Genomic DNA, 14,101 nt, shown 5'->3' on the forward strand with positions numbered 1-14,101 from the left:
AAAGCTATTAAATTTTAGGTACAATTTCTAAAATTTGCAGAAACCATGTTTGGTGAAAAAAAGGTTTAACCAATGCTCAAGTCAATTAAACTAATTAAAGTTTTATTCATTTGTTTCTTTTAAAAAGCACTATTCTTAATTCTTGATAACTTCTGTTTATGTATGCTGGTAGGAGGAGAATGTTTTGCTCAATGTCTCTTCCTTAATTACCTCATCACTATGGTGATGCCATAAAAAACCATTCCTACTCGCTAACAATTATAGAACACTTGGTTACATGTTAGGTGCTGATCTAAACACTGTTACATTAATTTATTTAGTTCTCATAAAAACTCTAAAGGTACCTAATTTCCCATTTCATAAATGAAATAACTGAAGTTCAGCAGGCTTTAACATCTCTCTCCCATGGTTTTGTGAGTAAATAATGGAGCTGGGAATGGCACCCAGGCCATCTGACTTGAGAATTTCACCACCATACTATATTGCCTTTGATATCAATTGCTAACATTTACTGAATACTTACTATGTACCAGGTACTGTTCTAAGTGTTTTACAAATGTTAACTCATTTAAACTCTGTAACAACCAACCCATTAGTTATGTACTATTAATATCTCAATTTTATAGTTGAAGAACTAAAAGAGACTACTTACAAAGTTAGCTAGGGAGGCTGGGTATGAATCTAGACTGCCAACCTACTATCAAAAAGAAGCCTACAACGGGGAAAAAAGAAGTCTGAAACTACTTATTTTATGAAATGGAAATTAACTTTTCAATCACTTGCTCGATTTTTTAGGTCTGCCCCACATGAAAAGCTTTTCTCACAATAATCAGCCTATTTCTTGGAGCCACAGATCAGTGATCAGAAACCTATAGAGCAAAATCTCTGTTGGCTTTAAATCAGGGTAGCAGAATGGTTTTCTATGCTCCCCAGAAACAGTTCAACATTATCGTGGCAATCTCCTTTGTGATTCTCAGAATCACAAATATTTACAGTTAGAATGGACTTTAGAAAAGTACTGAGACTTCTAAGATCGTATGGCTATGAAAAGAAAGGGTTAGGAATAGGTTTCCACGTACGTAATGGGTAACTAAGAGAATAAAATCTAAATTTAACATGCAGCAGAAGAATTGGGATGGAATGAGGCACTTATGGCTTATTCCTAAGCATAGCTCCTTGCCTGGACATAGTGTGAATGTGTGTGTAACTCATCGGTGTTTCACAATACTTACCCAGCTTCTATCTCAGCAAGGGTAACTGAAATGTTAAGTCCCTAATGAGGCTGAAGATCAAAAAATTGTTGATCATAAAATGTTACCAGGATTTTTCAAAATTATCAGAAATTTTGCTATTATGAACACTCTAATAGTTAAGGAAAAAACATTTTTTTTTTCTGGCTCAAGCTTTAATAATTTTTTATTATCAATCAGAAAAACTCATTTCAGAATCAAAGGCTTGCTTGAGGATAGAAATTATTTTATTGTAAGGTAACTATAGCACTATACCTAACAAAACAAAGTATGTATTTGGTAATATTTTCTACCATCCTTCTTTCTGCCCAACATAACTCAGGGATTTAAACTATGGATAGAAATAGCTCAGGAGTCAGAAATCATGGGATTTGGGTCCTGGCTCTGTCACTTACTAGCTATGTGGCCTTTTACAAACCACTTATGCTTTCAGAATATTTGTAAAACGGAGTTAATTAGCTACCCATGCTGTGATGTGAGTCAAATGATAAAAGATTAATGAATGTACTTTAAAAACTATAAAGCAAAACAAAAAGGTTGTAGACATTATTTAGAAAATGAAATATTATACAAAAATTTTATGATAAAGGTTATTTACCATTCATGCACTAAACGAAATATCTATTTTTTCTTACAACATTAGAAATAGAATTTTAAAGGTTACATGTGTCAATAATTCTATTAAAAGTAAAATATTAAAAAGATTTTAGAGAAAAATATGTTTTAAAACCATGTTGTAAGAAGGGTCATCTCTTCATACTGATGAAAAATATTTACATTTTAGAAAAATCTCTCCTCTAAATTCTTCTTCAAACCTACACATACATATGGCCTAAGATTATACTGTGTTTTTGCACAAAACCCCAATGTTTGGACTGCTGCTAACAAGTCAAACAAACAACAGTGAAAACAAAAGTGATGGAGACAAGTCTTTTAAGTAAACTTACTAACTTCCTTCTTCCTCCTGTGTGATATTCATGTTTCATTATCTTTTCTGTTATGCACTACCTTAAAGTTTAAGATTAAAAAGTCAGATTATTGGCCAATATCTTCTACTTTAGAAGCCAGAGAATTTTTTTGTGTATCTATTTTAAATGAATCAGTGGTTAAAATGAGCATACCACCATTTAAAAGGTTTAATTTTCAGTTATGTCCAGATTGTTTCTTCACAATGACTTGTTCAGCAAAGATTAATACCTGGATTCTTATTTGGCATAGTACCACTCTCTATAGATGCTGTTAAAACTCCTGGGAAAGACTTAGAAGTTTTAGTTCTGGTTCCTGGCCATCATGTTTATTATTTCATTGGGAAAATAAGTCCAACACTCATGAAATAATTAAATATTAGTATCAGCTATATGTGAGTAAATATCAGCATAAATGGTATGTGCAGACAAGGACAGAAAGAACTCAAAAAAGAAGAGAAAAGATTATGTGCTGGAATGGTCACGAAAATCCTGTGGAAATATTATTTGAGATTTGTTTTGAAGTGTTTAGAGGTGGGAAGAGGGAGGAAGAAGTCATTTCTAGAAGAGAAAAAGTCATGAGCAAAGATCCATAGGTAGAAAAGAACAAGTAACTCAAAGAATAATGAGAAGCTCAGAAATGAATTCTAAAAAATGCAGAAGAATGAGTAACTCAAAGAATAATGAGAAGTTCAGAAATGAATTCTAATAAATATAGAAAAATCTGTGGATCCACCATACAGAACATTGGAACCTTAAGCACAGAAGTGCAAAATTAATTTTGTAAGAAATGAGGGCCAGTGACTAATTTTGAGCCAAAGTAGTAGCATGACCAAATGGTGGCTGAGAAAGAACCATCTAGCAGTGGTAATCACAAAAAGCAATATGGAAATTAACATTTTCTGGTGGCTACCATTCACCAGGCTCTGGGCTAGACATTTCACATATTATACTTATCTTCACAAAAATCCTATAAAGTAGTTATAATCTTGCCCCTTTTCAAATGAGTAAATTATGGTACAGAGAAGTTCCCAAAGCTAAATACTTTCAAATAGGTAATTTAAATGTGTGATGTGGTTTAGCTGAAATAGTAGGGGACTATCCTCCTACACTGCTGATGAAAATGTAATATCGCTCAGACACTGGAAAAGTTTGGTGAATTACCAAATGACCGCACAATTACACTTCTAGGTATATACCACCCAAAATTACAAAATAGGTACCCAAACAGTACACGTATATGCCTGTTGATAGCAACACTTACTCGCAACAGTCAGAAGGTGGAAGTAACCCAAATTTCCATCAATATATGCATGGATAAATAAATGGTGTACATACAGACAATGGAATATTATTCAGCCATAAAAAGAAATAAAATACTGATATATGCTACAATGTGGCTGTACCTCCAAAACATTATGCTAAGTACAGAAGCCAGACACACAAGGTCACACATTGTGTGATTCCATTATATATATCCAGGATAGATAAATCCACAGAAACAGAGGACAGATTGGTGGTTGCAGGGGGTCCAAGGAGTGGAGATAAACTGCTTCTCAGGTAAGAGGTTTTACTTTGGAGTGATGGAAATGTTTTGGAAAGTTATACAGCACCGTGAATGTATTTAATGCCACTGGTTTGTTCACTTTAAACAATTACGATTAATTTTATATCATGTGAATTTCACCTCAACAAATTACTTTTTAAAAAATAGAGAACTATAGTAAACTAGAAAATATATACATTTGTCATGTTCCATTTTTTAAAAAAATACTCTGTTTTGGCTAACCAATAAACATCAAGGTCACAAAAAGTAGGTAGTATAATAAGTAGGCTTAGCACCCTTCCACTTTTCACTACCATCTCCAGAGAAGAGAACTGAAGCAAGAGACCAATTAGGAAGTCACAGATTAAACTTTGGGTGAAATGTTTGGCATCTAGACTAAGGAGATGGCAGTGGGAAAGATAAAAAAGGGCTAAATATAAAAAATACTTCAAAATAAGATCATTTATTCTAGGTGAATCATTGCCTCTTAAGAAGTCAAAGATAAAATTTCAAAGTTTTGCATCTTAATAAATGGGAGAATGGTAAAAGCATTTTTAAAACGGAAAGGAAAAGAAAGCATGGCACAAAGGGTTAATAGGATTTACTCAATATCATAGGGTAGGCCATTAGCTGAGGTTACAACTTAAAGATTCTGTCTTACAAATTTATACAATTCTGCAACCTTCTGTGTCCTGTTGCCATTTGAAAACAACAGAAAAGCAATCTTAGATATAACCTTAACTTCACATCACCTTTGAATTAAAAGTTAAACAAGAGACATGAAATTTGGTTTCAATTGTAATTTAGTAATGAACATGAAAAAAGATTCTATCTAAATCTGAAGATTGAGCATAACAAAGTATAAATATGTAAATTTAATGTATAAAAAATATGATCGTAACAAATACAATAAAATCTATGACTTCAAATTCATGTTTGGTATAATATGCATGATACCCTACAATTACATTTTGCTTAATGTTATTTCACTCACACATGTGTTTTGAAATCATACCACTAATAATTGTTGCCAAATGTTCTAAATATATTTTAATTCCAAACCAATAACATTAACATTCACTCATAAATCAATAACAATGCAATGGTTACATATAAAACTTTCTTCTGGGACCTGAAGTTAGAATAAAGGACTAAGTAGCTTCAGGATTTCTTTATATAGAAACCCTATCTACCAGATTATAGTAACTATAAAGCTGAAATAAATCCTGTCTCAAGAATCTTAACATACAGCCTTAAGTCTTTCCTTGTACTCAATTTTAAGGCCCAAAGTCAAGGATGTTTTCCCTGAGAACCCAAGTAAACTTCCTCCAATGTGACAAAATGGGTGCTACCAGACCTTCCTATACAGGTACCTCAATCATAGGAGTAGGCTAGACTTTAATAGCAAGACTTCCAGACTAAGCTCAAGTTCGTTTTATTCCCCCTTCCTTTATTTATTTGTTTTTAATAATACCATGAACACCTTGTATTCTTCACTGAAAGAGATCTAGAACTTTGAGAATAAGTTCTGTATTTGCTTATATCCTACTTCCCTATCCATCCACCTACTTCTCTCCAAGTCCACACGTTCTCATTAAAAGCAGTACTGGATGTTTTCCAAAGGGGTGTAAATATGTTATGTCATATTATAAAGCAATATATTCATGGAATTGGCATCAAAAGTGAAGTCTTGGTAAAAATGTTTAATACTGGAAATGTAAAGTAGTGCAGTCCTTTTGCAAAACAATTTAGCAAAAATGCATAAAAAGTCACTCTAAATATTAATACCCTCTAACCTCATAAATTCATTTCTATAATCAATTCCAAGAAAATAATCTAAAATATAAAAAACATAATTTGTAACAGGATATATATCACAGTGTAACTGATAAGAGGGAAATGCTGGGGACAACATGTTAAATAAAGAAGAAAATTATTAAGTAAATAATGCTACATGTAGCTAAGGTCTGTCCTTTGCTTATCCAGCTAACGTAAGTTTTCTAATTTGTAAAACTGTCATAATATTTTGAATGCATCTCAAATTCACAGAACCTAGCTCTTTATCCATAACAGAATTTAGATAGTTAAATTAAATTATGAGGGGTGACAGCTGGGACCGATATAAGCAAGTTATATACTATGAGGTTTGGAGTGTCAGATCTGTTTTATAATGTGCTTCAAAATCATATTAAAAGATAAAGATAACTGTATAAAACTATGAAATGAAATTCTTTATGGTTATAATAATGGAAACAAATATTTCCTGAACTAAGCACCATAAAAATTTTCTTTAAGAGTTTGTCCATACTCAAATTATGAACTGGAAATAATTTTTCAAAGCAAAATGCTACTAAAGAATCAATGTATATTATGTAAATGACAGAGAATCATATTAACTAGTTTATCTTACAGTATATTTGAGTCAAAATATGAAAAACCTGACAGCAAGCAAAACTGTAATACTATGTAGAAATTGTAATTTCTACATAATTAAAGATAAAATGAGTACAAGTAATACATAAAATATAATGACTTTTAAAGAAATATGGACTGGTATAGAGACTCACAGTCAAAATATTTATCAATTTTTAATCCCTTTATTTTCTATTAGTGATTTAGGAAGCTAGTATATCATTTACACTGGTGCTCCCAATCTTTAAACTGTGGAGACTCTTGGTAGGAGTTAATCCAAGAAATCCTTGAATCAATAAGCACATATGTATTTTCTCAATCAATGAACACTAAAAATATAACTACTATCATCTGGTAGTCCGAAATTACTTTTGATGTTAAAATAGAATTCTCACTTTCCAATTGGAAATTATGGACTGTTTACAGATCTTTCAAAAGCAAATAATTTTAAGAAATATGTACTACTTTGGCATTATTATTCTAACCCTCCCTCATGCTTAACCTTAACAACTTATTTAAAAAAGTTACATACATTTTGAAGAGCACATTGAGATTTAAAGTAAAATATCAGTACTTAGAAAAGATAACATTGATCTTTCACGTTTTTTGAAAAGGTAAAATATTTAATGTCTACATAAATCTAGGCATTATATGTAAAATCAAAGTCACTGCATTACTGTATCATTGAAAAACAAAACATACGGTATTTTAAGGTTAGATAGTACCCAGAACAGTCCAATGAGTTAGTCCAATGCAATTGGAGAAATTACTATAGTACATTTACCTTGTTTCCTTTAGAACAATGAAAACGTGATTTAAACTCACACTTTATACAAAAGTTAAGCCAAAATAGATCATATATGGTCTTAAATGCAAAAGTATAAAACTTTTAGAAGAAAATATAGGAGGAGATTTTCATGATGTGATGTGGGGTTAGGCAAAGAATTCTTAAATATGCCACCAAAAGCAAAGTCAATAAATTGGACTTTATCAAAACTGAAACTAAAATTGAAGCCAATTTTATAAATAAAAAGGTAAAGAATGACTTTTTAGCATTATACTGTAGCAATAAATATTTCCTATAAAATATGGCCATACATATAACCTAAATTTCATAAATTTGTGAAGATATATGAAAATAGGTGTTTTTTTTCCTTTGACCCACCTGTAAGCATGTTAAGATTTATTTAGTACTTTTTCATTTAAATAAATTATGCACTTACCAGCAGCTTCAAGAACCAGCTGTAGTCTGGCTTTGGCCTGTTCAGCTGGTGGCTAAAAATCAACCATAAAGAACATTTACAGGTCAGTTTTAATACAGAGAGCTTTAAATTAATGTATTATTATGCAAATATCAGAAAATTTAGAGGACTTTATCTTATCAAGCTTAATATCCATCCACATCTTAACAAAATTCCATCACAAAATTCCAACAACAGCTCTACTAATCCTCTCACCACAGTAATCAAATCACACTTTTCATTAATATGATGCAAGAATGAATTTCTTTCATTTTTTTACTGGAAAAAGTTTTGTTTACTATCCAACATCAATCAGCAATAGCCTAAATTAGCACCTAAATCAGTACCAATCAGCAATAGCCTAAAAACCGTAATTTAATAATGAGGCAAAACCCACATTGTTAATATATTTAACAACATATTATCAAGTTCTGTTGTTTTTTTTTTGCCTTTGGAAAGGTGTAAAGTTATCTATTAGAATTTAAGCAGCAATTTGATGTCCAATACTTCAGGCAAGTCGTATCCTAAAACCAAATATTTTTTGCTTTCCTAACTATTTGCAAGGGGCAACTGTGATGAAGATAGGACACAATTAGAGTTACGTGCTTTCAATTCCTATTAACAGTCCTAAAATTGTTTTCTCAAAGGACCTTGATTCAATACACTTGATAGTGCTGAAATTAAACTACTTTCCTACCAGTGACCTTATTCTGAGATTTTTGGATAATGTATTGATGGTATCCAAGCCATAAGCCACAACAATGGATTGTATCAAAGTTACGGATTTTTATGAAAGATTTGTTAAAAACTCTTTTTAACACTTAAGACTATACTTCACTATACATTTATAAAAATGTCAGCAAGTGACTAAATAGGCTCATGTTTCAATATGATACCATCATATGAAAATTAACATTTTATAAGATATATTTTAATATTTCTCTGTGAAAAAATGGTTTGAATGAAAGAAATAATTGGATATAGAAAGAAGATGTACAAGAAAGGTTTAAGAATTTGAGTGGTGCTTCTGAATAAACTGTAAGAAAAAGGATGGAAGAGTAGTAGTTAAGACAGGAAGAAAGACAGGGAGCGTCTCTCCTATCTTAGAACAAGGGTTAACAAACCATGGCCCTAGACTGGTGACCTGGTTTTGTAAATACGTTTTATTGGAACAGCCATCCCCATTTGTTTACGTACTGTCTGTGGGTGCTTTGTGCTCAGTACAACCACAGCAGAGTCAATTTTTTTGTAGCAGGAAACTTCTGGCCAGCAAAGCCTAAAATATTTACTATCTGGACCTTTCAGGAAACATTTGCAGATCTTGCCACAGAAGACAGAGAGACTCAGAATTTGAAACAGTGGTGTGAGGAGAGGAGATCTGCCTATTCTAGTGATACACTTGAGGATGAACTGAAAGAAATGTGACTGGAGATGAGGAGCTCAGTCAGAAAGCAATTAAAGAATTCCAGGTGAGAGATGATGAGGGCCTGAGGTGGAGTAGTGGTGGTAAGGTTGGACAGGAAGAACTAGATTTGAGAAATAACTACTTTGTAACATGAAAGGACTGACTGACAGAAGGAGGAGCTGACAAACTTAAAAATAGTACTTTATGTTATGTTTATAGAGAAAATGTACACAAGCGAGCTTTATAAAGTTACAAAGTACTGAAAATATGTAACCTCAAGTTAAGACATCACAGCAAAATATCAATAGAAGACTGTGACATCTACTGAATACAACCTCTCTAAGAGTTATAAACTTAACTGCCTATGGGGGCCAAGCAGTAATATAAACATTTATGATGATAAAAGGCAAATGACATTTGACCTCAGTGTCAGGGAGCATAGTGAGGGTGCAGAACAGTGAACACGTGGCCTAGGTCAAGGGAGCAGCTGAGACTCAGCACCAACTCACCGTTGTCATACAGAAATGCAAACTCAGGGTTATGACATTTCTTGATTTTTCATGAGACTTTAAGTTTCCATAAAGACCAATACTGCGTGGGACAAACAGTACTTCTAAGAGCCAGGTTCAATCCCCAAACAGACAATTTGTGACCTCTGCCAATTACTTAACACACACAGTAGAAACGTGATACTTTGTGCAATATTACATCACTAGAATGGCATGAAGGAAATGATATTCTGACTAGCAGGTCCCAAACAAGCTAAGAATTATGAAGCATATATTTCAGAGTGTCCTAGAAAGTCCTTTGATAGAAAAATGTTAAGATACTTTACTGGTTAGGATATTTCATTGGCAAAGTTTCATGCATTTCATTAGGAAGATTATTTTAACAATTAAATATTTAAGACACAGAAAACTACGCAGGACGATGAGTATCCACATCCAAAAAACAACAACAACCCCCCCCTCAAACCCAAACAGTATTGTTAAAGTCTCCTACCCTACAAAATCCCCATCCGTGGCAGGTCCTACCCTCCTCCATTTATAACCACTGTCTTGAAAATATGGTAATTCCCATTCCTAAAGAAAGATGACTGGTGTTTCTGATAAAAACACCTGTTAAGACATATTTATGTGTTCATTAATTTCTCTAACAGTCTATAATATAGGATTCATATTAAAAGATAAAGAAAACCAGAGCAGTTTAGTAACTTGCCTCTACTAGTAAATGACTGAAAATAAAGACCTTCTGACTCCAAATTTCAGGATCCTTCTAGCTAAATCACTAGGATAGTCATGAAGTCAAAGCAATTAATTCCATAGATAAAAAAGCATAAGGATGAGTTTTTAATTCTGTTCAAAAGAAAAATCTGTCCAAAATAATACATTTATCCTAGTAGATGAAATATGATGACATTCTAAATACATGTGCCTATACAAATGTAACTTGCTAAATTTTAGCAATACAGGTGAGAACTTCAACCATGGGGAAAAATACATGGTTGGACTTGACAGACTTTTAAAATCTGTATTTTATAAATATTGTTACTTATAAATATTTAAGTCATTTTTCAAGCATTTTTCTTGAATTGGGTATCAAATGTAAATGTTCTCTCACTTTTAGTTCATTTGTAAATATCTTTCTTTTACCCTTACTAGTGAATAAGTTGAATGGATATGGGATTGCAGTCTCTTACTATCACTCACCTGCCTCTCAGATTCTTTCCAAGGGCTCCCCTACACTGATGGAACCTTGAGTTTGTCCCAGAAGAAGGACAGCATCACAACAGGTCTCACGGCTGAGAACCTCCAGGTGCCATCTACCTATCTGCATCGGCAGCTGCTTGGTTCCAAAGTAGAAGAGTTGGGAGTTGGGAGTTGGGAGCAGGAAAGAGGCAGTCTGATTTCTGTTGCCATCATTCTATTTGCTATCTATAGCTACTTTTTAAGAAAAGATTAAGGAGAAAGAAGAAACAGGATACAGAGCTAAAAGAACAATTTATACTAATCCATTTTTACTTACGTATCACCATACTAACTGGCTTAGAATGAAATTACCTTTAAGGGCTCAAGTGCCAAAATTTCTAATGCTTTAGCTATTTTAATGTGTATTACACTTCAGGGATTAGTATGAATTCCACCTAAAATTGGTAAATGGTAATAATGTTATTTAGAACCAGAAATTAAACCTTATTCAATAAATAAGAATATAATACCAAATAGAAATGCATGTAATACAATTTCTTAATATAAGAACTGTAAAATGAGGACATGATTAAGAATACAATGTCATAATTATATTGTGTGAAGCAAACTTATGGATAAAAAATTGTATTCCATTAAAAAATAATTTTCCTTACATCAAAATTAGTAGTACATAATTAAACAAATATCACCAAAACTGAATTATAGAGACTATACTGTTGTCCCCTCAAAAAAATTTAGCATTAACATTAAACAGAACAGTAAGAACAGTATGAACTTATACTAGAAGTCTTTAAAGGCTATATTAAAGTTAAAACATTATTATGTTATATGGTATGATATCTAAAAAAGTAAATTAGTAGATAATGTATCATAATTTTAACTCACTTAAAGAAAACTGTACTTCTGCTAGAAATTCTTATCATATAGGGCTTAAAATTTCTAAATTAATAGTGGTCTTCTGGGTGGGGGAGAAGGGATTGGTAGTCTTTCTATTGCCACGGGTTTTCCAGAGCTGCTCTGCTCCCTTCCCTCTCCTTGGTAGCCAGTATACTTACTTAACTCCATTTGTAAGCCCTAGTGTTATAGAAGAGTAAGAAGAAACAAATGCTCCTAAGATGAAACTAAAATATGTCAGTCTCCTAATGGCTTGTGGAGGTGACTATCTTCAATGTCGAGACTTGTTCCCTTAACTTCGGATTTACTCTTACTTGTTCAATCCCCCAAGTTCTTTATAAATAGACAGCATGTCTAGAATTTCAAAAGAGTGCCAAAGCTAACATTCAAAACCAGCACAATCTTTGGAGCCACAACTACATACATGAAAAACAAGAAGTAGAGAAGCAAGCCTATCCTTATACAAACCAGTTTATACACTAAACTATTTAAACTCTTTGTTCACCCTTCTCATTTCCATTCATGTTCAGCTAGGTCCCTGAAGCCCTGGCCACCACTGTGGAAATCCTGGGAGTTGGTGAAACAAGAGCCATTTCAGCTGCCAACAACACTTTTGGGGGTTGTTAAGAACAGGGAAGTAGGAAGTCTGAAAAAAAAGACTGTGGCTGAGCTAAAAGAGCCCTCCAACTTGGAAAATAAATTAAATTAGCAACATTATGCAAAATCAAAATTAAGATTGGATTAAATAGTTTTCAGCTATCTCTCTCAATTTCAAATAATCATACGCTCTTTTTATACAAAAAATGTATATAGAGAGGATCCTGGAAAGATGGTAAATATATGCTTAATTTTTTAAGAAACTATCAAACTGTTTCCAAAGTAGTTTTATATTCCCACAAGCAGTGTATAAGAGTTTCAGTTGCTCCACATCCTAGTCATGACTTAGTATAATCAGCCTTTTTAATTTAAAATTCTAAAGTGGTTTTAAGCTCATTGTGGTTTTAATCAATGTTTCCCTAATGATTAATGGTGGTAACCACCTTTTCATGTGCTCCTTATCGGTAATTTTCTTTGGAAAAACGGATGTTCAAATTTTTTTGCCAGATTTTCATTGGATTGTTTTCTTTTTTATTTTAATTAATTAATTTTCTCCAAGATTTTATTAAAATTCAAGTTAGTTAGCATACAGTGTAGTATTAGTTTCAGGAGTAGAATCTATTGATTCATCACCTACATATAACATCCAGTGCTCATCACAAGTGCCCTCCTTAATGCCCATCACCCATTTAGCCCATCCCCTCATCCACCTCCCTCCAGCAACCCTGTTTGTTCTCTAGAGTTAAGTCTTTTCCGGTTTGCCTCTCTGTTTTTATCTTATTTTATTTTTACTTCCCTTCTTCTCTCCTATGTTCATCTGTTTTATTTCTTAAATTCTACATATGAGTGAAATCATATGGCATATGTCTTTCTCTGACTTATTTCACTTAGCATAATACACTCTCTTTCATCCACATCATTACAAATGGCAAGATTTCATTCTTTTCAATGGATGAGTAAAATCCATTGTATACACATACATATATCTTTATCCACTCATCAGTGGATGGACATTTTGGCTTTTTCCATACTTTGTCTATTGTTACAGTGCTGCTATAAACACTGGAATAAACAATGGAAACATTTGAATCAGTATTTTTGTTGGACTGTTTTATTTTTTTATTTTTTTAATTTTTTTTTAAAGATTTTATTTTACAGAGAGACACAGCGAGAGAAGGAACACAAGCAGGGGGAGTGGGAGAGGAAGAAGCTGGCTTCCCGTGGAGCAGGGAGCCCAATATGGGACCCAAATGGGATCATGACCTGAGCCGAAGGCAGACGCTTAACCGACTGAGCCACCCAGGTGCCCCTAGACTGTTTTCTTATTGAGATTTCCGAGTTCTTAATTATAGTGTTTGCATATTATTTATATATACACACACACAAACTAAATTATATATTTGTTTATTTTCTGAATAAAGCTCTCCACCCCCATTGAGTGGCTTGTTTTTCATTGTCTTAAGATAATCTTTCAAAGAAGTGAAAGTTCTTGATTTTCATGAAGTCCAACTCATCAATTTCTTCTTTTACAAATCATGCTTTTGTGGTGTTATATATAAGAAATCTTTACCTAACCACAGTTGATAAAGATCTGCCCTATGTTTATACCTAGAAGTTTTATAGTTTATGTTTAATTAATTTCTATGTAGTGCAACATTGAAAAACCTTAAAAAATGTTTTGATATATTGCTATGCAATTGTTTTAGCACCATTTGTGGAAAAGAATTATTTCCCATGCATTTGTCTTTGTACCTTTGTTAAAAATCCATTGGAGAGATATAAATAGATATATATATATCTAAACATAGATATATATATATATGTATCTCTCTACTTTTAGACTATCTGTCCCATTGATCGTCTTTTTTTTTTTTCAAGATTTTATTTACTTGTCAGAGAGAGAGAGCACAAGCAGGGGGAGCAGCAGGAAGAGGGAGAGGGAGAAGCAGCTCCCCACTGAGCAGGGAGCCCGATGTGGGACTTGATCCCAGGACCCTGGGATCATGACCTGAGCTGAAGGCAGACGCTTAACCGACTGAACCACTCAGGTGTCCCAATCTATTTGTCAGTCTTAATACCAAT

General features: G+C 33.0%; 1 protein-coding gene across 1 annotated transcript in view; it reads right to left on the bottom strand.

Moving 5' to 3' along the window:
* RSRC1 (arginine and serine rich coiled-coil 1) overlaps positions 1–14,101 on the bottom strand; it is a 429,432-nt gene that overhangs the window by 167,772 nt on the left and 247,559 nt on the right. The window contains exon 8 of the mRNA XM_073890364.1: positions 7,397–7,448. Within this exon, the coding sequence (XP_073746465.1) occupies positions 7,397–7,448 (52 nt within the window). The remainder of the gene's footprint in view (positions 1–7,396; positions 7,449–14,101) is intronic.

This window comes from Callorhinus ursinus, unplaced genomic scaffold, assembly GCF_003265705.2.
Source record: "Callorhinus ursinus isolate GAN/ISIS: 27379988/994484 unplaced genomic scaffold, GSC_fseal_2.0 scaffold1, whole genome shotgun sequence".
Lineage (NCBI taxonomy): Eukaryota > Metazoa > Chordata > Mammalia > Carnivora > Otariidae > Callorhinus > Callorhinus ursinus.